Source organism: Marmota flaviventris, chromosome 5, assembly GCF_047511675.1.
Source record: "Marmota flaviventris isolate mMarFla1 chromosome 5, mMarFla1.hap1, whole genome shotgun sequence".
NCBI lineage: Eukaryota > Metazoa > Chordata > Mammalia > Rodentia > Sciuridae > Marmota > Marmota flaviventris.
The window spans coordinates 20968897-20995318 of NC_092502.1; the positions used below are offsets into that span (position 1 = coordinate 20968897).

General features: G+C 44.9%; 1 protein-coding gene across 1 annotated transcript in view; it reads right to left on the reverse strand.

Moving 5' to 3' along the window:
- Positions 1–26053, reverse strand: part of Adra1b (adrenoceptor alpha 1B) — a 48253-nt gene extending 22200 nt beyond the window's left edge. Inside the window, exon 1 of the mRNA XM_027938731.2 lies at positions 25105–26053. Coding sequence (XP_027794532.2) covers positions 25105–26053 — 949 coding nt within the window. The remainder of the gene's footprint in view (positions 1–25104) is intronic.
- Positions 26054–26422: the final 369 nt, after the last annotated feature.

Sequence of the window (26422 nt, forward strand, 5' to 3'; positions counted from 1 at the left end):
TATTTGTACAATGGAGAGAATTACTCCATCCTCGAAGGTTTGTGAAGGTTAAATAAGTTAACACACTGAAACACCTAATTCAGGGCTGGGGACATAATAAGTGCTCAGTAAATATTAGTTTTCTACCAGTGTCCTGTCCCCTGAAGACAGCCCTGAAATTGCATCTTCAGTCTCTATTACAGACCCATGGATCTCAGTCCTACTGTCCATGCCATTGGATTTCCAGCCTGTTCTTTTGGACAATGCAACCTGCAGGCTCTCCAGAATTTGTGTCACATTTATTTGTGCGAGCTCTGATTCTTAAGAGGATTCAGAATGGAGGAGTAGGAAGTTACACCAAGTTTTAAAAAAAGCATATTCAATATTACAGCTAATTTTAAATGTGAAAACCCTGTTTTCATGATACATACCATGGAATGTAAACTTCAAGTATTTTTGTCTGATGGTATAAGAAAATCCCTAGTAGAAGGGGAAGCAGCTTTCAGTTTGGAAAAGGGGGGTGTGGGTTAAGCAAGACTGAGAAAATGAGCATTTATTTACATAATGTCATTCTGGCAAAACATGTCACATACATTTGGAATGCTAGAGATTGACGGGAAGAAGGCAGGAGGGGCTGCAGGAATATTGATTATTTTTTCTTTCTTGTTTTGAGTGCAGCTTACAGGAATGTATTTGCTTTGTGAAAACTGATAGGACCATGCCCTATGATCGGTGCATTTTTCTGCAGGTAGGCCCCCCTTCAATCAAGTGTTTATTTAAAGAAAAACAGTGGCACACACTTTGCACACATTTATTCTGAGGTGGGATGTCTCACGTGAATTACCAAAGAAGGTGGAGGCATCCTGTGTAAATCTGGATCCCGCTATTTCCTGGGTAGTCTCGGTTTTTATATACAGGAACAGATGGCCATCCCAACCTGCCATTACCTCCCTTTTGGACCTCATAATTGGCCTCTCTACCTCCACCAGTGAGTCTCTATAATTTATTCTTCTATCCAATGAGGTCTTTAAAAATGGAGATCAGATTATGCTAAAACCCTCCAGTTTCCAAAACCTTCCAGTGATTTTCCATTGCACTTAGAGAAAACTCAGACCTCTTTACCACAGCCTACAAGGCCTTACAAGATGTCCATGATACCTTCCTGTCTGACCTCATCTGTCACCTCCCTCCTTCCTCTCTCCAGGGCAGTGCCCTGGCCGCCATTTTCCATGTTAGCCACGTCCAACACAAATCTACCTTCAGGCTTTTGCATTCGCAGCCCCTGATGCCTGGAGTGCTTTCCCCCAGCCTGCAGGACTGGCTCCTTCTAGTCTTCAGTTCATGCCACAAAGCGTCCTTCTCTCCTGCTTCTCTTTATTCTGACTACCTTGCCTCTCTCTAGCATCCCAACTCACTTAATTTCTTCTCTAATATTTACAATTACTTAATATCTATTTGTCCAAGACTTAAACTTCATTAAGGTGGAGGCTTGGCTAATCTCCTTTACTTTGTAACTACTGTGCCTAGAAGAGTGTCGGGTACATAGAAGGTGCCTGTGATACCTTTATAAACCTCTCACTTCTGAACTGCAACTTTCACATCTGTAAAATTAGGCTAATAAAACCCTTTCCTGCAGGGTTGTGGTAAAGATGGAGGGAGATGATACAGGTGAGGAAATTAGCACAGTCCTGGCACATGGTACAAATGGTGGCTGTGTTCCCTGGGTGCCAACTATAAGACTCAGTTCAACCCACCAGAGACCTCTCCGATTCATTTATCATGAACAAGCTATCATCTTCTATTAAGGGCACTTTGACAAAATGGTCTAACGCTGCCTGCCCTGAGACCAGGTTTCTCTCAGCACAATTCTGATGTTTCCTTGGCTAAGTGTTAACCACTCTCTGTGTGATGTACAATAATTAATTAACAAAGACCTTGTGCTACTTTAGATCATTCTTCAAAAGACAGGGTGGATGGAATTTGTATCTAGAAGGATGAGCAGCTTGCAGGACACTGCACCGTGGGCATGCACCCAATAAATGCAGAGTAGGAGGCAGCAGCCGGCAGGAACAGTGGAGATCGTCAAAGCTTTCCACAGTAATAAATGGGGCCAGTTGTTCCTGGGGCAGCCTGAGTAAATGGGTATCTGTAAAAGTATTCTGTTGAAAAAAAAATTGTTCCAAAATTCAGAAGAGAACAGGGCTGGTTGGCTTCAATAGTCCAAGTTTGGCAAGGTGGAAGTGCACATTGTGAGGTGGTGGGGCAGATAAATGGAGAATTCTTGGGTAAAGAGCATTGAAAGGAAGAGAGAAGCTAGAAGAATAAAATTGTGGGGGTGGAGAGGGGAGAGGAAGAGAAAAGGCAGAGGGTAGAGGTCGGGGCTGGGGGAGGAACGAGTGCCAATTGTGATCGTTAGTCACCCGGGTAACAAGATACTGATTGGGAGAAAATCACCACAGAATTGTAACTACCAGGTGAGTTAAGTGTTCTATTGTATTCTCTTAAAATTTTATCCTTTTCCCCACTTTGTGATCTGAAAAAGGAAAAGATTGGGAAAAATTGGTGAAAAATCAAATGAAAAGCAAATCTCTTTCATTCCTCAACTCCTAAAAAAATAAAAAAAAATCTCCTAAGTAGGACACAGGCCACATCCTTGATTGTGTCAGCAGAAGCTCAGGCTATCTGAAGCAGAAAAGAATTTCCAGGTGATTTCTAGGTAGATCTGGTTAGGGGGAGGTGATGTCACCCAATTGATGAAAGTCATCCAACTAACTACCTCTAATCAGATTGGAAATGGGAATTAGGAACATGGGGCTAAAACCAGAGGATGAGCCTCCAGGTGTATTTTCAGCCCTAGAGAGCTCGGGGCTAAGCAAAGTTTAAGTTAAATTTGTTTCTCTGGGAGAATAAGAGAACTTGATTAACAAACAGAAGAACCAAGAGATGACACTTCGGTGGTTTATTTCTTTGAAATTTGTTCTTTATTCTATTTCTCTTTATTCCCCCAAAGAGATAGTTCCATTTATGTTTTCATTTTAATAAAGAGTGAGTTTAGAATGATTAATTACAGCCAGGTGCGGTGGCGCCTGCCTGTAATCCCAGGGGCTCTGGAGGTTGAGGCAGGAGGATCACAAGTTCAAAGCCAGCCTCAGGAACTCAGTGAGGTTCTGAGCAACTTAGTGACACCCTGTCTCAAAATAAAAAATAAAACAGGCTGGGGATGTGGCTCAGTAGTTAAACCCTCTGGGCTCAATCCCTGGTACTCCCCCCCCCCCCCAAAAAAAAAGTTAATGTACATTTAATAAATGAATATTTTTTTCTTTTAAAAATTAAGAACATACTCATTGGCACTGTACCAACCTAATCCCAGGACCTTCCTTCAGTGTTAACTCTTGTGATCTTTTTGGTGCACACCCTTCTAGTTTTGGGTTTTGATGTATTTCCATATGCATACTTATAAAAATTAAATTATTTTGGAGTTTTGGTTTTTTAATGTAACATTTCATACTACACTCTGAAAATTGATTTTTTACCCTTAAAGTTTTGTCTCAAATATTTTTCTTAATAAGTACAGATCTAATTCATTGTCTCCCCTGCATCATGGTTCAAGGCATGGATGGATTAGAATCTATTTTTTTCACTTGCCTATGGATGGATATTTAGGTTTTTTTCCCCTCCCAATTTGAATAGTATTTTTTAAATAAATGAAACAGCTTCATTGAACTATAAAATGCACATAGCATAAAATCCACCCTTTAAAAGTCTACAAATCAGTGGATTTGAGTATATTCGTGGAGTTGTGCATCAGCATGGCTGTGTAATTCTGGAACACAGTTATCACCCCAGTTTAGCAGCCGTGCTCGCTTCCCCTCCCCAGCCTCAGTAAACACCCTTCTCCTTCCTCTTCCATGTTTTGACCGTTCTGGACATTTCATGTTAGTGGAATTATATACCAGGAGACCTTGGCGTTTGGCTTATTTCTCTGAGCATGCTGTTTTCAAGGTTCACCTGTGTGGTAGCATACATCTGTACAGGCCACCCTCTGTCCTGCAGGGTCAACTGCATCCTCAATCCACGTCAAAAGAATTTGGAAGAAATATTGTATCTGTCCCGAACGTACATGGGCATTTTTTCTTGTTATTATTCTCTAAACAATACAGTAGAGTGACTACTATATAGCATTTACATGGTAATCTAGAGATGACTTAAAGTATGCAAGAAGTTGGCACAGGTTATATGCAAATACTATGCTGTTTTCTATAAGAGACTTGTGCATCCGAAGATGTGGTACCTCAGCTGGCAGTGGTGGTGGTGGGCTTGAACCAATCTCCTGTAGATACCATGGGACAACTGAACTTCATTTTTTGGGGGGCCCAAATAATATTCCTCTGTGTAGATATGCCATATTTTGTTTATCCTTTATTTAGATGATGGGTGTTTGGGTTATTCCATGTTTGGGCCCTTTTATGCTGCTATGAACATTTGTGTACAAGTTTTTGTGTGAACATATGCTTTTAATTTTCCTGCATGCATTTTTTTTTTCTAAAAGTGGGAATGCTGGGTCATAAGGCAACACTATGCTTGACTTTTTAAAAAATATTTTTATAGTTGATGATGGACCTTTATTATTTATTTATTTATATGTGGTGCTGAGAATCAAACCCAGTGCCTCACACATGCTAGGCAGGCCCTCTACCACTGAGCTACAACCCCAGCTCTATGCTTGACTTTTTAAGGAACTTCCAACCTATTTTCCAAAGTGGCTGTACCATTTTACATTGCCATGGCTATATTTTTGTATTTTTTCCCCATGGTACTGGTTATTAAACCCAGGGTCTCTCACAAGCTTAGGCAAGCACTGAGCTACATCCCCTTTTTAAAAATTTTACTTTGAGACTTGAACTTGGTATACTCCTTCCTCAGCCTCCAGAATAGGTGGGTTTATAGGTGTACATCACTGCACCCAGAACAAATATATATTTTTAAACAAGAAACAATATTTCATGGAGAAATGGATGTGATTATTGCTCCTCGGACATCATCAACACGTTTTGAGCGAGCTGCCTCCACGCCGTCCTGTGGAACTCTTTGTGATGATGAAAATGTTTGAAGTTGTGCTGTCCAGTTCGGAAGCCACTAACTGTGCATGGCTATCAAACACTTAAAATGTGATCACTCTGACCAAGGGACTGAATTAAAAAAAATTTTTTTGTAGTTGTAAATGGACAGAATGTCTTTATTTTATTTGTTTATTTTTATGTACTGAGGATCAAACCCAGGGCCATTAGGCAAGTGCTCTGCCACTGAGCTACAGCCCCAGCCCAAGGGACTAAATTTTTAATTTCAGCTAATTTAGATTTGATTGGCCTCATGTTGCCAGTAGCTACTGTCATAGACAGTACACATCTTCTCCTGTCTGCAAAAACTCATAGCATCCAAAAAGGCCACCATAAAAATATGGGGGGAAGTATCCACCTTCCCATGTGCCTTTTGCTTTTGTCATAGGTGTCACACAGAAGAAATTCAGAGATAACCAGACCCTTAAATGCACTGAATTGAGATACAGGTAACTCCTGAATTTGCAGGAATGTGTTTAGAAAATTGGCATCTCACATATCTCCTTTCAGTTCATGAGCTTAAAGAACTGTCTTTATTGTTTTGCAACACACATTCACCACAGAGAAACATGAGAGAAAGAAAAAAAATTATTATAGATGGTTACTGCTAATATCTTGTGTGTGTATATGTGTATGTGTGTATACCACTAAAGAAAAAAAATTCAATAGTATTTGTTAAAGCATGATAGGAAGAGTTTATTCACTCTAGGAAGCCTGTTGAGCTCTTCAACTCTGTGTTCTAGGAAGGTCATTGTAGAAGCAATGCCAAGGTACTTTTTGTTTTCCTTTTCTGTTTTTTTTCCCTCCCTTTCCTTTGGCAGTAATGGGGGTTGAACCCAGGGCCTCACACATGCTAGGCAAACACAGAGGTACATCCCTAAACCCTTTATAAATTTTTTATTTTGAGACAGGATCTTGTTAAATTGCTCAGGCTGACCTTAAACTTGCAATCCTCCCTCCTCAGCCTCCCGAGTGGCTGGGGTTACAGGCATGAACCACTGTGCTTAGCTACTAAGGTTTTTTTTGGAGCAGTTCAGCAATTCACTTTGGGCTGAACTGCCTTTGATTCATGACACACACACACACACACACACACACACACACCACACACACATCATGTTTTAAAAAACAGCCTCTGAGAATCCATTTCTTTTCGTTTCCCTCTTCTTTCCCAAATGAAAATCTATACCAGCAGCCCCAAAGTTCTATGTTGATTCCAGATTGTGGTGGAAAAGACTGGGGGCAGTGGAGAGTCCTTCCTCTTGCTAAGAGACTAGGGTTAATCTTGTCTCACATGACCTCAGTTTCCTCATATGTAAAATGAAACTCTTGGTATTTCCATTTTTTAAATGCCCTTTCCTTCTTTGAAGTTGTCTGGCTCCTAAGAGCAGTGAGACATAGTAATGAATTTCCTTGTGGCTGCACACCATGATTTTGGGACAGCCAGGACAGATATGGATGGCTGGCCCCCAGAGCAGAGCCTTTGAGTGTTTCCTGCTCAAGGCCGGAGACCCAGCTTTCCAGGCACCACCGGACAGTGTCTTCTTTGGTTTTCCGGCTAGGCCAATGGCAGCAAATAACCCAATTAGGACCACACAAGCAGCTTGCCCAGTGAAAGCTAATTTAATTAGGGTCTTATTAGTTGTTATAACTACTTTTTAATGAAGCCTTATTACATTCATCTGTGCAGATCCCAAGCAATTGTATTAAATGTTGGCAAACGACTCATTAGTCTTTGATTCCACTTCTCTTTTGCATCCTCTGCACCTATTCTGAGCTTCAGATGCCTTTAGTTCATTCCTTTCTTTTCAAAGTCAGTTGCAGCCTTAAAGGCCTATTTATCCTTCCTTATCTCATTACCCATTCTCGAAGAATCCCTGGACACGGGCTCCAGTGACACGATATTGGAGTATTATGAGGGGTGGGAAAGGCTCCCCGTTGGCCTGCCACATCCCCTAACATTTCCATCATTAATGACAAGATGGCTGCAAAATTTCGAAGACTAAAGTCTCCAGGTTAAAAGGCAAATGCTATTTTGGAGGCAAACGCAGAAACCATTATTATGAATTAACACCTCCACGAGGATTAGCTCATCATATTAGCTAATTGGTCAATAAATGAGACTTCCAGAGCATCACTCCTGGATAGAGGAGTTTTGGTAGCTGTTGATTTGCAGAGGACAATGCAAGAAAACCAGGAGTTAATTAGTCTGTATTGTGCACTGGGGACTGGGCTAGAGACGTTCACATTCGTTATCTCATTTAATTCTCATAACAATTTTGATATGAAAGTCATATTAAAATGGATTTATAGATGAGACCTGGGAGCTCAGAGAAGTTATGTCAGCTTCCCAGTCACACAGCTAGTAGGAATGCAAGATTGTGGTGCAGGCAGCCTTGGCCACTAGAGGGCAGTATCAGGCCCTGGGGGTTAATAACCAGGTGAACCTCAAGGGCACTTGACTCCAGAGCACTGAATCTTGACAGGGCTTACAGTTTGGCCCAGGTTGATCTGTTTGTGTTATGTCTTTTTTTTATCAATAAAGGTCAGCGCGATGTTACTGTGTGATGTCATTGTTAAGAGGGTAGGATTTAGCATTAGGCTGTGACCTGGATCCAGCCCTGGTGACAGCCCTTTGCTGTAGGTATGACCCAGGGCACATTGCTTAAGTTCTGTAAGCTGTGTTTTTCTCATCTGGAAAAGGACATAATAGTCATTTTCTGTTATTCTTGTTGTGAAAGTTAAAAGAATATGTGTCAAGCATTCTGACACCAGGAACGTGCCCGTCAGCAGTGGCTGCTCCACTTCTGAACTGTCTTGGGGAGCTGTGTGCCTGCAGTGGGGAGGCTGCAGCATTTGGGGAAGTAGGACCTGGCCTTGAACCTGAATGTGCATCAGTGTTACCTGGAGGGCTTGAGAAAACCCAGATACCTTGGGCTGCACCCCCAGTTGCTTTTAAAATATTTTTCTCTCTCTTTTTTTCTTCCCTTCCTCCCTCCCTCTTTTCCTTCTTTCTTCCATTCATTCATTCATTCTTTTTTTTTTGTGGTCCTAGAGATTGGACCCCATGGGTGCTCAACCATTGAGCTATATCTCCAGTCCTTATTTATTTACTTTTATTTTGAGACAGATTCTTGCAAAATTGCTGAGGCTGTCCTTGAACTTGGATCATCCTGTGCCAGTCTCCCAAGCCTCTGGGATTACAAGTGTGTGCCACTGCACCTGGCACTGTACCCCCAGTTTCTGATTCAGGTGTTCTGGAATAGAGCCCAAGAATTGTCAGTGTTGATGCTACTGGACTGGAAGGAAATTCACAGAGGAGACCACCCACAGTGGCTGCTCTCTGTCCTGCACACGCAATAGCTCTGATTCCTGGGACAGCCACCGGCAGAGTATTCGAAGTCCCCCTCAGCCTGGGGCGAATCAGAAGCACAGCGCTGGCTTCTCCCCTCTTGTCCATCTTCTGTGCTGCCTCTGTGGTTTCTTGAGCCCTGGAGAGCCAGTCCTCTTGAACAGGGGCCAAAAAGCGTTCTTTTAATTAAAACGCCTTATTTATTTACTTATTTCCATGCCAGTCCCTGGGCTTACTTAAGTTGAAGAAATATTTGTGGTTTAAATGAACCAATTTTTGTGGCTGAAAGTGCTGATCCGATTCATTTTGCCGGACAGTAAGGAGGAGTCAGGCTCCAAGGAAAAACGTGCAATGAATGGATTCTCCTAAAATTTTACTTTTTCAGTATGTTTACCAATTTGATTTAGCAAATGGGACAGACTTTTGTAGAAGCAGCAATGTTTGCCTCCTACCATTCTTTTTATCCAAGAAGGGACAACCTCACTAGGTACCAGTGAGATACGCAAGTCAAAGTGTGTAACACTTGTCTTCCTAGTGACAATCGTACTAATTTATGCTTTTGTGTTTGTTGAGCAAAGGTTTATCAAGCTCTTGTAAAGTGATGGCACATTTCGTTGCAGGGTTTCCCCACTTAAACAATATTGAGTGGGGTAATTCTTCACTGGGGGGACTGTCCTGTGTGCTATAAGAAGTTCAGCAGCACCCCCTCACCCACCGGGCCTCTCCCACTATATGCCAGTTGCCCCCCTCAATGTGACAATAAAAAAGTCTTTTGCTATGACCAAATGTCTCCTGCGGAGCAAAATCACCCTAGACAGATAACAACTGCTCTGCCCAAATAATCCTATCTCATCCCTAGCACAGCAGTTGATGTTATTTGTCCAATTTTAGAGAGTTTTAAAGAAGGAAAGGCAAAGCAGAGACTGGACACTTCCACAAGCCACACAGCTAGCGAGGGAGTGGTAGTGGAATCGGACGGAGGACTAGCAATCCAGACCCTCACTCTTGATCACCATCCTTGCTTATTTATTTATTTATGGTATTGGGGATTGAACCCGGGATTTTGCCACTAAGCTACATCCCCAATTCTTTTAATTAATTAATTAATTATTTTCGTTTTGAGACAGGGTCTTGCTAAATGGCCAGGCTGAGTCCTTTCCCCTCATTTCTCATTCATTCCTTGCCTCAGTTCCACAAGGTTGTTGCTTTTAGTTGCATTTTGCAGATGAGTTAACTGAGGCTTAGCCAGATAAGTGGCAGAGCCAGGACCTCAGACCTGGCTTGTCTGATATCAATTTCCCCGTTCTTTCCAGTCCTGGAAGCTGCCACTCCAACCGCGGCCATGAAGGGCTGACAGGGACGTTCCAGAGGAGAGAGGCGCCTTGGTCAAGATGAACGACAGGATTTCAATTTCAGAGACTGGTGGCAGGAAGGGCTTTCCCCGTCAGATTCTGAGAATCACTGGCTAAGACCAGGCCCCTGGCTTAAGAACATCTCTCTGGATCCCCTGACCCTTGACAGTGGGTCCAAGTTCACCTTCTCCCTCACTGTCCTAGCCGCTGGTTCTAACACCTCTAGATTTAGTCCAGTCTGAAAATAACCCGGCCTCTTCTTCCAGATCAGCAGTTCAAGGTCAGGATTAAATGACATCCTTGACGGAGCAGGGCCCATTGAGTTCCTGTCCCTAAGCCTCTCTCCCTGGCAGAATATGCTCAGCCGGCCAATCCTTTGCTTTCTGAGAGGTGCTCAAATGGATTTGCACTTGGTGAGGCTGGCATTTTCCAGGGCCACTTGGAATCTTACAACTAAAATGTGGTGCACGTGTCTTGCCCCTGTCTAAATATAGGCTGCCACTGCCTTCTCTGGATCCACACAGGCCCCCATGTGGGGTGGGGCCAGTTCACAGGCCCAGAGGAATCCTGACTTAGGAACTCACCCTCAGGGTGCTGCAAACGTGATTGTTTTCCTGGAGGGTGGTAACATTAGTTTTGGAGCCTGGAACCACTGTTGTGGGACGCGTGGGCCTGGCTGCTTGGAGAAAGATCAGACCCGTTTACACACTGTGGGTGACTGCTTTTTGTTCTCCCATCCTGGGGAAAATAGACAGAATCTGAGGCGGCTGCGTCCTCTGGCTCCCTGGTGGATCGGGTGCTGCAGGCCAAGAGGACAGCCAGCCAGGCCTGAGCTCTGGAAGCTGACACGAATGAACTGGAAGGATTTGAAGATTTCCAGCTGTCTTATCACCTAAGAGGGGCAGCTGACTGCTGGCGTAGACACTGAAGATCCCCGAGTCCCAGGCAGAGAGGAACTAGCAGTGTGAAAAGGCAGCTTCTCCACACGCTTATGGAAGTACAAATGCCACACCCCTTCCTGAGGGTGATGTGACAATATATGCCAGAGGATCCCCCCCCCCCCACACCCTCACCCCCAGGTTACCTTTTGATCTGAAAATTTTTTTCTAGGTGAACTTTATCCTAAGGAAATTCTGAAGCACAGGCAGGTTTACAAGCTATTAAGGAAAAATATCTCTATCCAAATATTAATCACATAAATGGCAAACAAATGTACATCAGGAGGGGAGGGATTATAGTAACACTTAACCTCATTCAAAAAATTTCCACCTATGAGAATTACAAAGATGGATAAGTTTGATAACGCTTTTGGGTGAATATGTGGGTACCCTCAAATGTCAGTTATGGAAACATACATTGGTCTAATCTCTATGGAGGAAAATTTGGCAATATTTATAAAAATCAAGACATTTACTTAAAATAGTCCACCTCCAGGATTTTATCTGACAGATAGATTTACTCATGTGGAGAATGGTGAAATATATATTAAAATATTATTTTGTAGTCACAAAAATTTAAAACAACACAAAGATGCTTCCATTTCAAAAAAGAAATACCTGGCAGCTATAAAAAGTAAGACTGCCCTATTTGTACTGAAATGGAAAGATCTTCCAACACTTGTACAGTGAAAAAAGCTAGTGTAAAATAATGTTTAGAGCATGTTATTTTCATTGAGAAGAAATACAAACACATTTACGTATGCATTCAGTAAGTCTGAAAGGATATATTAGCAACTCGTAACAGTAGTTGCCTCCAGGAAGGGGAAATTAAATAGCTAGGTCAGGGATACGAGAGGGACTACTTGTTAGGATGTACTTTCACCTTGTGAATTGAACACCTTGAGTGTGCCTCACCTGCTTTTTTTTTTTTCTGTTGTTGTTGTTTAAAATTTATTTATTTATTCTAATTTATTATCTCATTTGCTTTTGTTAAGTGAGTTGCTTACACACCTGATGTGAGTGTGTACTTTATGGTGACATCTATTATGGAATTCCGTGCAGCATTGAACAGATGAGAAAAACAATGATGGAAAAGACTGTAGTTTATTGATACGGAAGAAGTCCATGATTGATGACTAGCCAAAAAAGCAATAGGGATCCAAGTTGTGCGCGTGCGCGCACACACACACACACACACACACACTTCTGGAAAGTTCCACAGGGAAACATCAAACATGGCAATGAGGTGGTGCTGTGGTAAGAATGTTTGAGCCTCCTATGCCCTTAAATTCACATTTTGAACCTAATCCCTAGTGCAGTGGTGTTGGAAGATGGGTCATCTGGAAGGTGAGCAGGTCATAGGGTAGAGCCACCTTCAGAGGAATTAGCGCCCTTAGAGAAGAGGCCTGAGCAGCATATTCTCCCTTTATACAGCAGGAGGACACCCGGAAGGAGCCATCTATGAGCAATGGGTCCTTAACACATGCTGAATTGTGAACTCTCCAGCTTACAGGCTTGTGAGCAATAAATTCCTGCTGTTTCTAAATGACCTGGTTTGAGGCATTTTGTGATAGCAGCCCAATGGAACTGAGGCAGGTGATACGATTGTGCATGACTTTTCTTTTTTATACCCTATGGTCATGTATGAAATATTTTTTTATTACTGAAAGAAAAATTCTTGGTTTGAAAAGAATATTTTAAAAATCCACAAATAATCTGACAACATGTTTTTGATCTGGGGGAGTGAGCAGGGTTATAAACCACCAAAAGAAGAGGGCAAAGGAATTTCTAAGTGTCAGGGCCAGTAATTAGAACACTGTAAAATTAGATTAAAAAAAAACACCTAAATACAACCATCTTTTCTTCTTTTGGCCACTGATAGTTTTTCTTCTAAAATCATAAAATGGTGTAATAGTCCCCACTCTAACTCTATTGAAACCCATTTTGCCTTCTATTAAATTTTCTTAATTCAATGTTCTTAATCACAAATAGAGTGAAATAAGAGAGGATATAAAAAAGTTAATAGTCAACTTCTACCCCTCAAAGTGGCTAAGCTAATAGCTTTTGAAAATGGGATTGCACATTATTTGATGACTTCTCTTTTCTTTTGTTGATATCATGACCATTCTTCCTCAGTGATTGATTAGTAGGAACAGGGGTAACCTATTGGTTTTAAATATCACTTTGTGCTTTATTTAATAAAACTAAACCTAATGAGGCTAAAAAACTCAAATACCAAATATTCTTTGCCCCAACTATTCCATTTCTAGGAATTTTTATCTTGACCATGTGGGCATAGGCATAGCATTCATTGCAACATTTTTGTAGTATCAAAAGATAAAAAATAACTTAAATATCAATCAATTTGGAAATTGGTAAGTCAAATACGACAGTATATAAAATGGATTACTATGCAGCCATGAAAAAGACAGCAGTAACCATACATTCTAAGTTAGGACTATGTCCAAAAGGCTGTTGGGTAAAAAAATGTAACCTTCACTGAAGTGCTTATGAAGTGACACCATCAGTAAAAATAAAGAATATAAATACACACACATTCCACAGGCATACACACTCTAATACATTCACATTCATGCATATGTATATGTATGCTTATAAATAAATAGAATATTTCTGAAAGCATGCACAAATAATGTGGTAATGGCTTAAACTGCTGTAGAAGGAGTATCAAATGCAAACCTGGGGTCTGGACAGCAATCTTTTTCATTGTTCTCTTTTTCTTCTTTCTAATTTAATAAAAGTCTAGGTATAATTTTTAAATAAAGAAACTAGTTGATTAAAACAGTCGATACAAGAAATCAAGCAAAATATTTCCTTGTGTTCCTAAGACAGTATTTTTTTTTTATTTGATAAAGAAGAGTACCTCACATCCTAAAGTATACCCTTGCAGGGGTCCTAAGGCTAGGTTCTTGTTCTGGAGTTGGGGGTCCATGAACTTGGATGGGAAAAATACTTTGTAAAACAAAACAAAATAAGCCTTTGGCTCCAAGTTTACATTTCGTTCCATAGGAATGTAGGCAACTAGCCACGGTAGAATCGGCAGGGTTTGTCACCAAAGAAATCAGATTTATAATATCTCATTACATTCGTTGCAGATATCTTGAAATATTTCCACTTGTCACTACTTCAAAATTATAGTAGTTATTTATTTGACTTGCCGCTAGATCTTGTTTATTTAATATGCTAAGAAGGACTTTTTTTTTTACTCTACAATAAATTTGCTTTTCAACGTAATAACAACAACTGTATTTCAAAATAATTGAATTGCTTTGAAATCCTATGTCTTTTCTTTCACGTGTCGACTCTGAGAAGGGGCTTTATCGGATTGCCGAGGTGATCAGAGGAACAAAGAAATCCAAGAACTCTAGTGGAAGTCCTGAGGGCTGTGGCCAAGGAGCCACAAGTGGACACTGGGTGGGGGGGACGTTCATGGAGGTGAGGAAGGGACCCTACCACAGTCTCTGGATGCCAGGGGGCAGTGAATGGCCTGAATAGAGGAACCGAAGATGTAAATTTTTGTTGTTGTTCCTGTTGGTGGATTCTCCTCTTCCCTGACCAGCTGCCTTTCTGGATCTCTGCCCAGCCCTGAGCTGGTGGTGTGAGCCCCGGGGCCAGGGCCTGCGAATGACAGTGAGCCCTGCTTGCCCTTGGTCCCATTTTAACCTCCTTCTGGGGCCCAGCCAGGGCACTGAGATCAGCCTGTAAGCCATGCCTGTTAGCCCGGCAGCGAACACTATCTTAAAGAAGAATTCCAAAAAGTTTGCAAAGCCAAGCCCCAAATTCATCCCAGCAGGCGAGAGAGAAAGCACAGAGGGAGCAAGACTCCATGGGCAGACACCCCAGAAAAAAGTTAAAGGGCTCTGTGCGGAATGGTGGGCTTGCATGTGCTAGAACATTCTGTTTCTGAACATATCAGCCTGAACTGCTCGTTGGTGGAACTTCTATAGCACAGTGTGCGACGTGTCTGCACCAGAAGGGGCTCAGATGTGCCACCAGTGGGTGTGGCCAAGAGTGTGGGCAGAGTACAAAGGACACAGGCTGCTGGGATGGATTCCACCACATGGGGGGCTGACTCATGCTGTCATGCAGGAGGGCACGATGGATGGGACAAAACTCACAGCTCACCTTCCTTCTCCTCTGCCCAGTCTTACAGCTGCCAACCCTTCTTTCTCTCTCATCTACATTTTGCGGACACCTGTCATTCAGTGACACCATTCGTCTTGTGCCCAAATTGACCATTCCATCCATCCATCCATCCATCCATCCATTCATTCATTCAGTATTTAGGGGTCAGCCAGATGTAGATTCCAATCCTGGCTGGGTCACTTGCTCGTGTCACCAGGGCAACAGGGTAAATGAAGAATACTTTATTTAAAAACTTCAGACCGACATTTACAACAACCCTCGCTTCTCATTAAGGGCACCGTGCTGAGTTGTACCCTTCTCACTCAGGCCTCTCCCGAGGGACCTTCCTCTGGCCTGCTGAGCCTGTGGCTGCTGGCTCCTGTCTCCTCCCTACCATAGGGTCTGACACGAAACTGGGGTACTACTGGATGTCCCCAAGGTAAAGACACTTACTCAGCTTAAAAATAAGGAGACACTTCTCTTGTTCCAACTGTGATTTTTAGAGAATAGACAGAGATTGTATATGTTACATGATAATAATCACACTTTTATGCCAGGCATGAAGAGGACTGGCTAGGGCAAACTGGGGCATGTGGTCTTGCATTAGCGGCAGAGCTTCGCCAACCAGCACACTGACCCAGGGTGTCTTTAGAGTGTTAGCAGAGCTGGGGCACCTCCACTTTTTTTCTGGGAGATAATTTGATAGAAAAGAAATCGGAGGCTGGCGTGTGGCTCACATACAGCATATGCATAACATAAGTGAGGCCCTGGGTTCAACCCCCAGCATCAAAATAAATAAAGAAAGAAATAGAATAAAATAAAATTTGCCTTTGATTTTAGTTTTTTTTTTTTCTGGGTACTAGGGATCGAACCCAGGAGTGTTTAACCACTGAGCCACGTCCCCAGCCCCTTTTTGTATTTTATTTAGAGACAGGTCTCACTGAGTTGATTGGGGCCTTGCTAAGATGCTGAGGCTGACTTTGAACTTGTAATCTTCTTGCCTCGGCCCCCCACTGTCACTGGGATCATAGGCTTTTGCTCCCACATCTAGCTGAATTCAGAATGTTGTTGGCCTGGTTTACATCTATTTCAAGGTTCCATGTATATGTGTGTGCGCGTGCGCGTTTCCATTTACAATGACATTCCTGTCTCTATAACTTGAGTCTGTACAGGTCTTAATCTGGCCCAGCTACAAAAATCACTGGGATGCTTTCTTCCTTTCCTCCTTCTGTGGGGATCAACTCCGATTATATTCATGGCACAGGTGAGAGGGAGGTGACGGGGGTACTTAGAATGAGTGGAAATGGGGGCCAACTGGCAATAGGGGGATCTCCCCCCAGAGGAGGGTGGAGTGAGAGTCCTAAAAGAGCGAAGGCACTGCCCAGTTTTCAAGCTCATTCCCGGAGTCTAAGATCTTTAACCATCCAACCTTTCTTACTGTTCCCTGACCATACTGATTGGCATTTTTTTTTTTTTTTTTTTTTAAGAAGATAGCCCATGGCAGTCTTCTTCTAATGTGTTTGGAGGTTCAAGGAGCATGATAAGGCATTGAACCCCCTCTAAGCCCATCTCTTTGTTTATAAAATGGCAAAACAACACTAATACCTGCCTGATGGGTTATGGGAGGTTCGGGTGTAGAGGATGTCTGGAACACGTTGCACGAGTCACAGCGTCTACTGTGTGCATTTCTCTGGGCACAGAGGACGAGAGGAGGACACACACCTGGGCCTGTCCTCTTCCAGGGATTTGCAGCCTGGTAGCACTGCTACCTATGTGCACCTCAGCCCTTGTCCCCAGGGACAAATATGACAAGCACTGTAAACCAGGTATAAATGGAGGGACTGCTGCCAGGAGAAGGCGCAAGAACCAGGGATCCATCATGGGAAAGATGTCATCAGAACTGGGTGCTTATGGAGGGGTGGGATCTGGATATTCTGAGGGTGTGGGAGGAGCACAGTGGTGGCGATGGGGAGGGAACGATCTGAACAAAGGCACAGGGGAAGGAAAAGGTAAAAAGGGTATTTGGAAAATGGCAAATAATTCTACTAGACCCCACCCTAATTCTTCTGCTGAACTAGCCATGCTGCTCATTCATCCATCTATCCATTCAGCTGTGTGAGCACCCGGGTCAGGCAGAGATGAAAGATTGATCACTGCTTTCAAGACGTTTGCAGCTTGCAGAGGAGAAAGGTAAGTAGGTCTTGAGGTCGCTAGAGCGAGCATCCTGCAGTGTTTGGGTGCAGATGAAGAATGTCCACTCAGCCTCCCTCTTCATGGGCCCTCCAAGGCTCGGGAGGCCCAAGGACATTACAGAAGTTTCAAAGTAAGGGTCAATGAACGATGATCAGTGAAGACCACAGGCTGCTCACATGAGCGTCCCTCTGCTGCTGCCATCACCATTGCTAACCTCATTGGGTGGTGGCAAGCCTCAAAGGGCTGTGAGCATTTAGGGGAAATAGCTAGGAGTTAAGGTACACTTCATCTGGGCTCTGTTGGATTTTTGCATGTGGTCTGCCGTCACATGTAGCTAGGTCATCATCAGCCTCGGTTACTGCAAAGTGGAAGAATGGTGTCCAGAAATACTCTGGTCCATGGTGCCCTCTTGCCCGGCCTCATGACATCCAGCAGAAGGACTAGAGGCTGATCTGTGATAGGAGAGTGTCTTGGGGTTCTGGTACCAAAGATAGGTGGGTGGAGGTGGAGATGAATGCAGTCTGAAATGTATGTGGCTGGAAACTATGAAAAAGTCTTCTAAAGTTTATGTGGTTTACCAAATTTGATAAAAATCTTAAAAAAAAACACGTGTGACTTTACCAATAATAAGTTATGAAGCTGAAAAAACTCTTCTAAAGTAATCAGCAATAAGAGCAATTTTGACGTCTCTTACTTTTTTTCTGCTGTGTTCTCCAGGATCTGCTGCCCCTTGGTTGCTGAATGATTGGCAGCTGTCTGCCTTTCCCTTTTGCCCTTCTCAGAACAGACTCTGATTTCCCCAGTTCCTTCTTGCACCTCCTCAAACTGGGGCTCAGAGCCCCACCCCTCGGCATCCTCCAGTGACAAGCCCATCGGGCTGTCTGAATTTGAACCCAGGTCTTGCCATTGATGAGCTGGGGGCCCGAGGCCAATTACTCAATCTCCCCGAGCTTCCATTTCCCCACCTGTAAAATGGGGACAATAACAGCACCCACTGACAAGCCTGTGGAGAGGAGTAAGGGACAGGCCGCCTAGGCAACACCCCAGCAGGGAGCAGCACTGGTCGGCTGGCCCCTGGCGAGACCTAATAAATGGTAGTTCTCAGTATTATTATGATCAGACGTGGTCAGAGAGCAGGAGGACTGCAGAAGCGTCCTCCAGGTATGGGAGAAAGCAATTTCCCAGTGCAGGCCGGCGGCCATCAGTTATTTTTATGAGCCATACATGTATTCAGGTAAAGCCGTGCCCTGCATTACAGATCTTAATAGGCCCATCTCTGATGCAGGGCAGCTACACATGCATCTGCGGGCACCTCTGTGGCCAGTTTGCCCCCGCAGGCCTGGGTACCTCCACAACTGGCTCCCATCCTGTGGAACCTGATAGGCATAATTGTCACATGTCACCTGCCCCCTCTGTCCCAGCCCATTGAATCTCATGGCTGGGAGGAGGATGACTCCTTTGTCCCTCCCTTCTTTTCCTCACAGATATTTATTATCTAGTCACTGTGGTGTCTCCTGTGATTCTAAGACTTAGGAAATTTGCAGGAAAATTAAAAAAAAGAAGGCGGGGGATGGGTAGAGAAGGGGAAGATTCCTAGGTACAGGGAGGTCTGTCATGCTGGCTACATAAGAATTCACTGAGGAAACTTGTTAAAAATTGAGATTCTTGCTTGTCCCAGCTACTCAGGAGGCTAAGGAAGGAGGATCGAAAGGCCAGTTTGGAGTTCAAGGCCAGTCCCGGCAACTTAGTGAGACTCTGTCTCAAAATGAGATCAAAAGTGCTGGGGGTGTAGCTCAGTGGTAGAGCACCCCTAGGCTCAATCCTCAGTACTGCCATCAATCAATAAATAAAACAAACTCCTAAAACCTGAGATTCTTGACCCTACAACAAGAGAATGTGGTACAGTAGGTTTATGTTGGGGTCCAAGAAGCTATGTTTTAAAAATCAATCCCCCTGCCAGATGTCTCTCAGGAATAGTGAGGGTTGAGGCCCCTGACTTTGGGTTTGACATTCTGTCGGTTTGACTCATGGGTATCTGGTGATTAATCCCAGCATGGTATCTTCTGAGCCCTGAATAATGGTCTGAGGAAGAGCCTGTGAGGAATCCTCTGGCTCTACTTGCTCACCCTCTGCCCTGCATCCCCCATCTCAACACACAGTACCTAGGCAGCTCCATCCCCAAACCTCAGAGTGATTCTGGACACATTTCTTTCACTCACTAACCTTCCTAGGCCATCCCCAATCCACCCCCAAATCCTTGAATCCATCTGCTTCTTACCACCTCCACCGTCACCAGCCTGGTCTAAGTCACCATCACCTCTCCCTGGACTTGCTGGGCCTCCGCGTGTCTAGTCTGTCATCTGCTCTCCACATGGTTGCCTGAGTCATCTTTCAAAGACACTATTCAGAGAGGATCTTTTGTCTGCTTCAGATCACCCCATAGTGGCCAATGCACTTAAGATAAAAATCTCAAATCCTTAATGTGGCTTGAAAGTCCCTGCATGGTCTGGCCTCTACCTGTGCCTGCAGCCTTGATTTGTACCCACCTCCCTTTTATCCTCCAGACCCTGTTAGTTCCCCACCATCTCCTACCTCTAGTCTTTTAGGTGTGATCTTCCTTTTGCATGGATTATTTTCCTACCTGCCCCCTTCACTGAATTAGCTCCTCCAAACTATTTGGGGTTCCTTCTGCCTAACTCTCGATCCCCCAAGAACCCCGTGTTAGACAGATCCCCGTTATGTCTTTCTTTTTTTTTTTTTAGTTGTAGATGGGGACAATATCTTTATTTATTTATTTTTATGTGGTGCTGAGATTCGAACCCAGTATCTCACATATGCAAGGCAAGTGATCTACCACTGAGCTAATAATGCCATTTCTTAAAATCTTTTATTTTATTTATTTATTTATATGCGGTGCTGAGGATCAAACCCAGGGCCTCACACGTGCCAGGCAAGTGCTCTACTACTGAGCCACAACTCCAGCCCCAATATTTATTTTTTTTTTAGTTTTTGGCAGACACAACATCCTTGTTTGTATGTGGTGCTGAGGATCGAACCTGGGCCGCACGTATGCCAGGCGAGCGCGCTACCGCTTGAGCCACATCCCCAGCCCATCCCGTTATGTCTTTCCAATAGCATCTCTTCCCTTCAAATCACTTATCACAATTTGCATTCATATTCATTTGTGGGTTGTTCCTGGTTCCCTACTAGAACTAAATTCTATGGAACAGAACTAATATGTTACCGAGGTTTCTCCAGTAAAATGCCTGGACACAGTAGCCACTCAATAAATCCATATATATTCAGCAACTGAATGAACACATGATTTAAGATCTGGACTCACATCCCTAGATGGGTAAGGTCCCTCCAGCTTTTCCCCTTTTGTTGGGTGACTGACCAAGTGCCCAGTCCTAAGAGACCCTTAGCAAGAAACAATGCAGGGAGCATGGAGAAAATCTAGCTCTGCACTTGAACATGGATGGACTGCCATGACACTTCATGGGTTGGTGTTTTCTCAGGAGTGGGCAGGGTTTTTGCAACAGAAGCATCATAACCCCGCTCTTGACAGGTGGCTCTGGGCTTCCTGGAGAACATGTGATGTGACAGCAGGTTGCTACCAGAAAGCAGAAAAGGCCAGACATCTCCTCGGTGCAGAGAAACAGGTACGGCCTGTTCTGACAGACCAGAACTCAACTCTTGGCCTTATCGCTTACTTGTCTGGTGACCTTGGGCAAGGATCTAACCTCATGGAGCTTCAGTGTGTCCATCTGTACATGGGGAGCAGTTACTCTCTCCAGTCAGGTAGCTCTGGGAGGATTAATAGGGCAAAGTTTAATTATTAAACCAGCAGGATGTCTGTCATGAAGTAAGTGCTCAATAATCACAGATTGATCATGCACACGGGGCCCAGGTTGGCCTTTGGTTTTATGACCCAGAGTCTAGCATGCAGTAGATCTTTAGGAAATCCTTCCTTAGGAATAAATAAATAGTCAAATGTATTTGAAGGATTCCTGTGTGTAAAAACTCCTCCATTACCACACACTCCAATCAAATGCTTTCCTTTGGGCAACCCTAACCCCTGTGCTTGGGAATCTCAGGGCTGAGGAATAACGTATTTGTGGGGGTGCATCTGTCCCAAGTCATGAGTCATCTCGGAGACCCTCCTTCTGCCTTGTGCTTGTGGGGGCTGGACATCCTTCAGCCCCCATTTGAATGAGAGGGCCAGAGAGTCAGATCCATGGAGAGAAGGGATCCTCTTTGGTTCCAGTGCGGTAGTGAGCACAACTGTTTCTTTGAAATTGACCTTCATTTATTTGGAGGGGAAAGCAGTTAGTTCAAGAATGGTTTCCTGATGCCTTTCATTCAGCATTTTAAAAGGCGGAAGAAAGATCTGGAGCGAGGCAAGGCTCCAGTGTTTTCTAAACAACTCACTAAGCCTGGCCACTAGTTGGCTGCCCAGCACTTCCTGCTTCCCCCCTTCCTGCACCCCCCACACTGCAAAGCGTATCCCTCAATAGCCTGGCCACTTCTGGGGACCCTGAGCAGGCCTGCCCCAGGCGGGGGAAGTTGGTCTGCACTGCAGTGCCACTGGATGTCTTCCTCATAGTGGATGGAGTAGAAATACTGCTATATTCTATTGCAATTATTTCCTGCCCCTCCCTGGCTTGATTCCAGGGGCGATATAAAGAGGCCTTGTTTGGTGTAGTCCATCCCTGATCCTGAGTGAGTGAGCACTGGTCCCTGGTCCAACTGGTCTGAGGCCACAGGGAAAGGGTAGGGAGGAGGTGAGGAGAGTGTCATGGGTGGGAAGGGCACAGAGACAAGACGCCCTGCTCTGTGGGCAGCCCAACCCTGCTCCCCAAAATAAAAAGAAGGGAAGAAGGAAAACAAATGGGGCACCCCGAGTAGAATCCTGTAGGGGGCCTGGTTATTTTACCTCCTTCCCAGAAGGAATCCCAACCCTTCTCTCCCATGGAGAAGACAAACACAACTATGGAAATCTCATGCCAACCAGGCACCTGAAAGTCTAGCACCAACAGGAGGTCACTCCTACCTGCACTGCTCTGTTTGCCCAGCACGGTCACCCCTGGATCTGCTTTCACCCCTGTGAGTGAAAAGTCCTTCATGGAAAATTTAGCATTTGGAACTTTCTTCAGATTCCAAAGGACCTATTTGTTCTACCTCATGTTACTTTTATTTGGGTGTTGTTTTAACTGACATGAAGTAGGAAAACTACCTCTCCATTTTTTTAGGGGGGATGTTCTCCCTAAATTATTAAGAAAACATTAATTATGCACCTTCCTTGTTGGAGACGTCGAGAACCTCTTGGAGTCCATCCCAAACCCAAGGCCAGGTGACCATGTTCCTCACCTCACCTGACTGATTTCCAAAGAAGAAGGATGGAGATGGGGTCAGCTCAAGTACCATGTCTCAGAAGGTCCCAAGGAGATCATGGCATGAATAATCAGAAAGTTTCCCTTTCTAGGAGAGGAGAAGCAAGCTCAGAGAGCGTCAAGGAGGGCAAGAAGCCCTCACTTCTTATGCATGGAAACCAAGAACCTGAGATGAAAGGCAGGGGCAGAAAGGATCGCAGGATAATGGGAATGAGAACAGTGGATTTGCTTAAGCACAGGACCCAGAGAGGAGCCACATCTTCCCACACCACTGTTTTGCTGGGGAAGATCTAATCTTGGCATCTAAGATATTGATTCTGAAGGACAGTGACAGATCCTCTGATCAGTAATTCTCAAAGCCTGCTCTATGGAGCACCTCTCCAGAATCCCCTGGGTACTGATGAAACATGCAGATTCCAGGGATCCATCTGCTTTATTGAGTTAGACTCTCTGTGACTTGGGCACAGGTGGCCACATGAATATCAAGTTTCACAGGTGATTCTGGTATTTATTAAAATTTAACTTCCCTTGATCTCCATAGGATGTTCTCCAGACACGAGATCTGGAGCCCAGAGAGGTAGAGCAACAAGTCTAGGACCACAGAGCTAATGGATGGCAAAGTTCAAATGAGAACTCTGCTGATATTGACCACCAGAGCAGAGCAGAGCAGAGCAGAGCAGGGTTCTTTCCATTTCAACGTGCTGTAAGCCTCTTGTCTGCTTGTAGCCATTTTCCCTGCCAAAGCCTGCAACTCTGATCATCTCTGCAACCCATGAAAGCCTTTTCCTTCTTGAGCATCACAGAGGTCACAGCCTCTGTAGGCTGGTAGGCAAGGACAGAAGGAAGGAAAGAGAAAGACCCAGTTCTCTTCTGAGCCATTAGTAACAATTGTGAGTTAGTAACACAAGTGAGTAAAGGAGGAGATACATTATTATACCCGAGGGAACGATTGGGTTTGGTTTGTAGTACCAATAGCTAACTTTCACTGAGTGTCTGTGATGTGCTACATTTTGGACTGTCTTTTCCATGCATTAGTGCAAACTCCATGGAGTAAATACTAAGTAGCCCCATTTCATAGATGAAGAAGCTGAGGCTCATACAGGAGTGATCCTTTGCCTGAGGTCATGTGACTAATAAAAGACCAAATAAACTCTATACAACCATGATCTTTGCCATGGCCCCAGGCAGTGTGAACTGTCATCCACCTGCAAAAGGACCCTGAGACTATGGGAAAGAGAAGCAAGCTTGCTTGCAGTGGGATATGACCATTCCTGGCATAGAACTTCAAGCCCTTTCCACTTAACCCTCGTCATTGAAAATATTTCTCAAAGGCATTAGCCTGCAAGCCTGCCTTAAGGAAAGATAATATGGAGAGTAGCTTAAATGGCTTTTTTCTTTCTTTCTTTTTTTTAACAATGAAAACTCTTGATATCAGTGTGCTTTCTTTCCATTCACCTTTTTCTCTAAAGGAGCGTGACTTCACAATTTTGGTTGCTTGAGGGGTTTGGTTATATTCATTTCTGAGACTGGGTGGGATTGCAGGTGTACGTGGTCTATGGCATGTGGCACTGACACCTCTCCCAATATCCTGACAAGTCATGTGCCATGATCACCTCCTTTCATTTAGTTGCTGCTCCCCAGGGATAGAAAAAATCAAAGCAGATCAGTGCCCCAGAAAGGGGACAAGGTTTTCCCAGGCCATGGGAACCACAGGTCACAATATCCTTCTCTAGGTTTACCCCCAGCCAGACCTTAGAAGAAATCAGGTAGCCTTTTGAACAATTCAGTTAGTAGGACCACAATATAAAATAAGATGGACACATTGTTGTCAAAGGGGAAGGACACACTGCATTCTATCTTTCCAGGACTTGGGATCTTGCAGTTGAAGGGGAGGGTCTATTATAATTTAATTCTGGGCATTCCGTAAATCACCAGAGTTGGGAACATTTTGGGGTGAAATGAAAACCGAGAACATGTGACCCTCTAGTCATTTTCTCTTTTAAACCTCAAGCTTCAGATAACTTAAAGGCCCTCTGGGGCTGTGTGGCTGTAAAATGTTCCTACTAACTGATAATGAAGGCAGCGCATTGAGATGAAAGACAGCAGTGAGGGAGGAGGGGGAGACTGCAGCCTCTGCAACGCTCTGGAGAAACGTGGTCTCTGCAAGAGCCCTGGAAATGCTGAATGAACACTGCCTTTCTGTGTGTGAGCTGCCTCCCTGCTTCCCAAACGACGCGTCTGCAGTAACTACAAACTATTTGGTATGCTGCATTAGTGACGCCGCCTAAGCCAGCACATCATTACTACCGAAATAACGCTGGTGTGATGCTCAAGCCAATGTCCTTTTTAATTATTAAACCGAGGCTGTTGAGTGAGTCATTCCTTATCCCAGATTTTCCTCCTGAGGTTCTATTTCAAGTGCCTAGTACCTTAGCGTGTGCCACTGACACCTGAGTTGGTTTGTAGCCAGCTCCCCAATCTGCAAAGCCTTTGCAGAACAAACAACATTATCCAATCTCCAAATACACAGAGATTGCATAAAAAACAAAAGCCACATAAAAACTTTAGAGTTAGCTCCTCAGGAAACCCTCGAGCTCAAAATGGTCAGTTCCCCTCTGCCAGTCCCCAACTTACCAAGAGGGAGAGCGATGAAGAAGGGAAGCCAACACAAGATGAACATGCCGACCACAATGCCCAAGGTCTTGGCTGCTTTCTTTTCCCTGGAGAACTTAAAAAGTTTGACAGCTATGGAACTCCTGGGGTTGTGGCCCTTGGCCTTGGTACTGCTGAGGGTATCCTCGTGAAAGTTCTTGGAGTGGATCCTCAGGGTCAGCTCCTTGGAGTTGGACATCTCCTTCATGACTCCCGCCTCCAGGTTCTTGGTGGTCCTTTTGGCCACGATGTAGACTCGGCAGTACATGACCAGGATGACCGCCAGAGGGATGTAGAAGGAGCCCAGGGAGGAGAAGAGGGCATAGAAGGGTTCTTCGGTGACCCCGCATTCCTTGTCGTCGTTGGGCGCCGGCTCCTTCCAGCCAAGAAGAGGCCCAATGGAGATGACCGTGGACAACACCCAGACACTGAGGAGCGCCAAGATGGCCTTCCTCCGGGTGACCAGAGTGGGGTACTGTAGAGAGTAGCGTACCCCAATGTAGCGATCGATGGAGATGGCGCACAGACTGAGAATGGAGGCCGTGCAGCACAGGACGTCCACGGCCGCCCAGATGTCACAGAAGATGCGCCCCAGCACCCAGTAGCCGAGCACCTCCAAGGTAGCCGAGAAGGGCAGGACAGTGAAGCTCAACAGCAGGTCGGCAATGGCCAGGTTGACGATGAAGTAGTTGGTGGGCGTCCGCAGGTGCCGGTTGCAGGCCACAGACAAGATGACTAGGATGTTGCCCACGATGGCAAAGAGGATGAAGGCGCCCAGCACCAGGCCCACAGAGATGGCCCTGGTGATGTCCAGCTGGGGCAGTGTGGAGTTGCTCGAGGTCTGGTTGGGGCCACTGAAGTTGGCATTTTTCAACTCTCCCCAGCGGGCAGGTGCTGATGTGTTGTGGCCGGTGTCCAGATCGGGATTCATTTTAGAGTCCGCCCTCCATAGCCAGGGAGGTGATTGGGCTCGGAAGGGCTGCGGCTAAGGCTCCTCAGCTGCCCTGAAACTTTGCTTCCCCGGCGGTGGTCTTCCCAGAGGCGTCCTCCTGGCGAGAAGGCATGTCCCCCGGGCAGTCCAGCCCGGCAGCGCGTCTCCTGCCTGCACCGAGCTGCTCGCTAGCCTGTCAGAGGGAGGAGGAGAAGAGAGGGGACGAGGCGGCAGCTCCAAGTTTAATGGTCCACGTCAGGCGCGCCGGGCCGGGCTGGCGGGGAGCGGCGGCGGAGGGGGCGGCAGGCGCGGCGCCCGGCTGTGCCCGGCCCGCGGCGGGTCTGCGGTGCGCGGCGCCTCCTCCGCCCA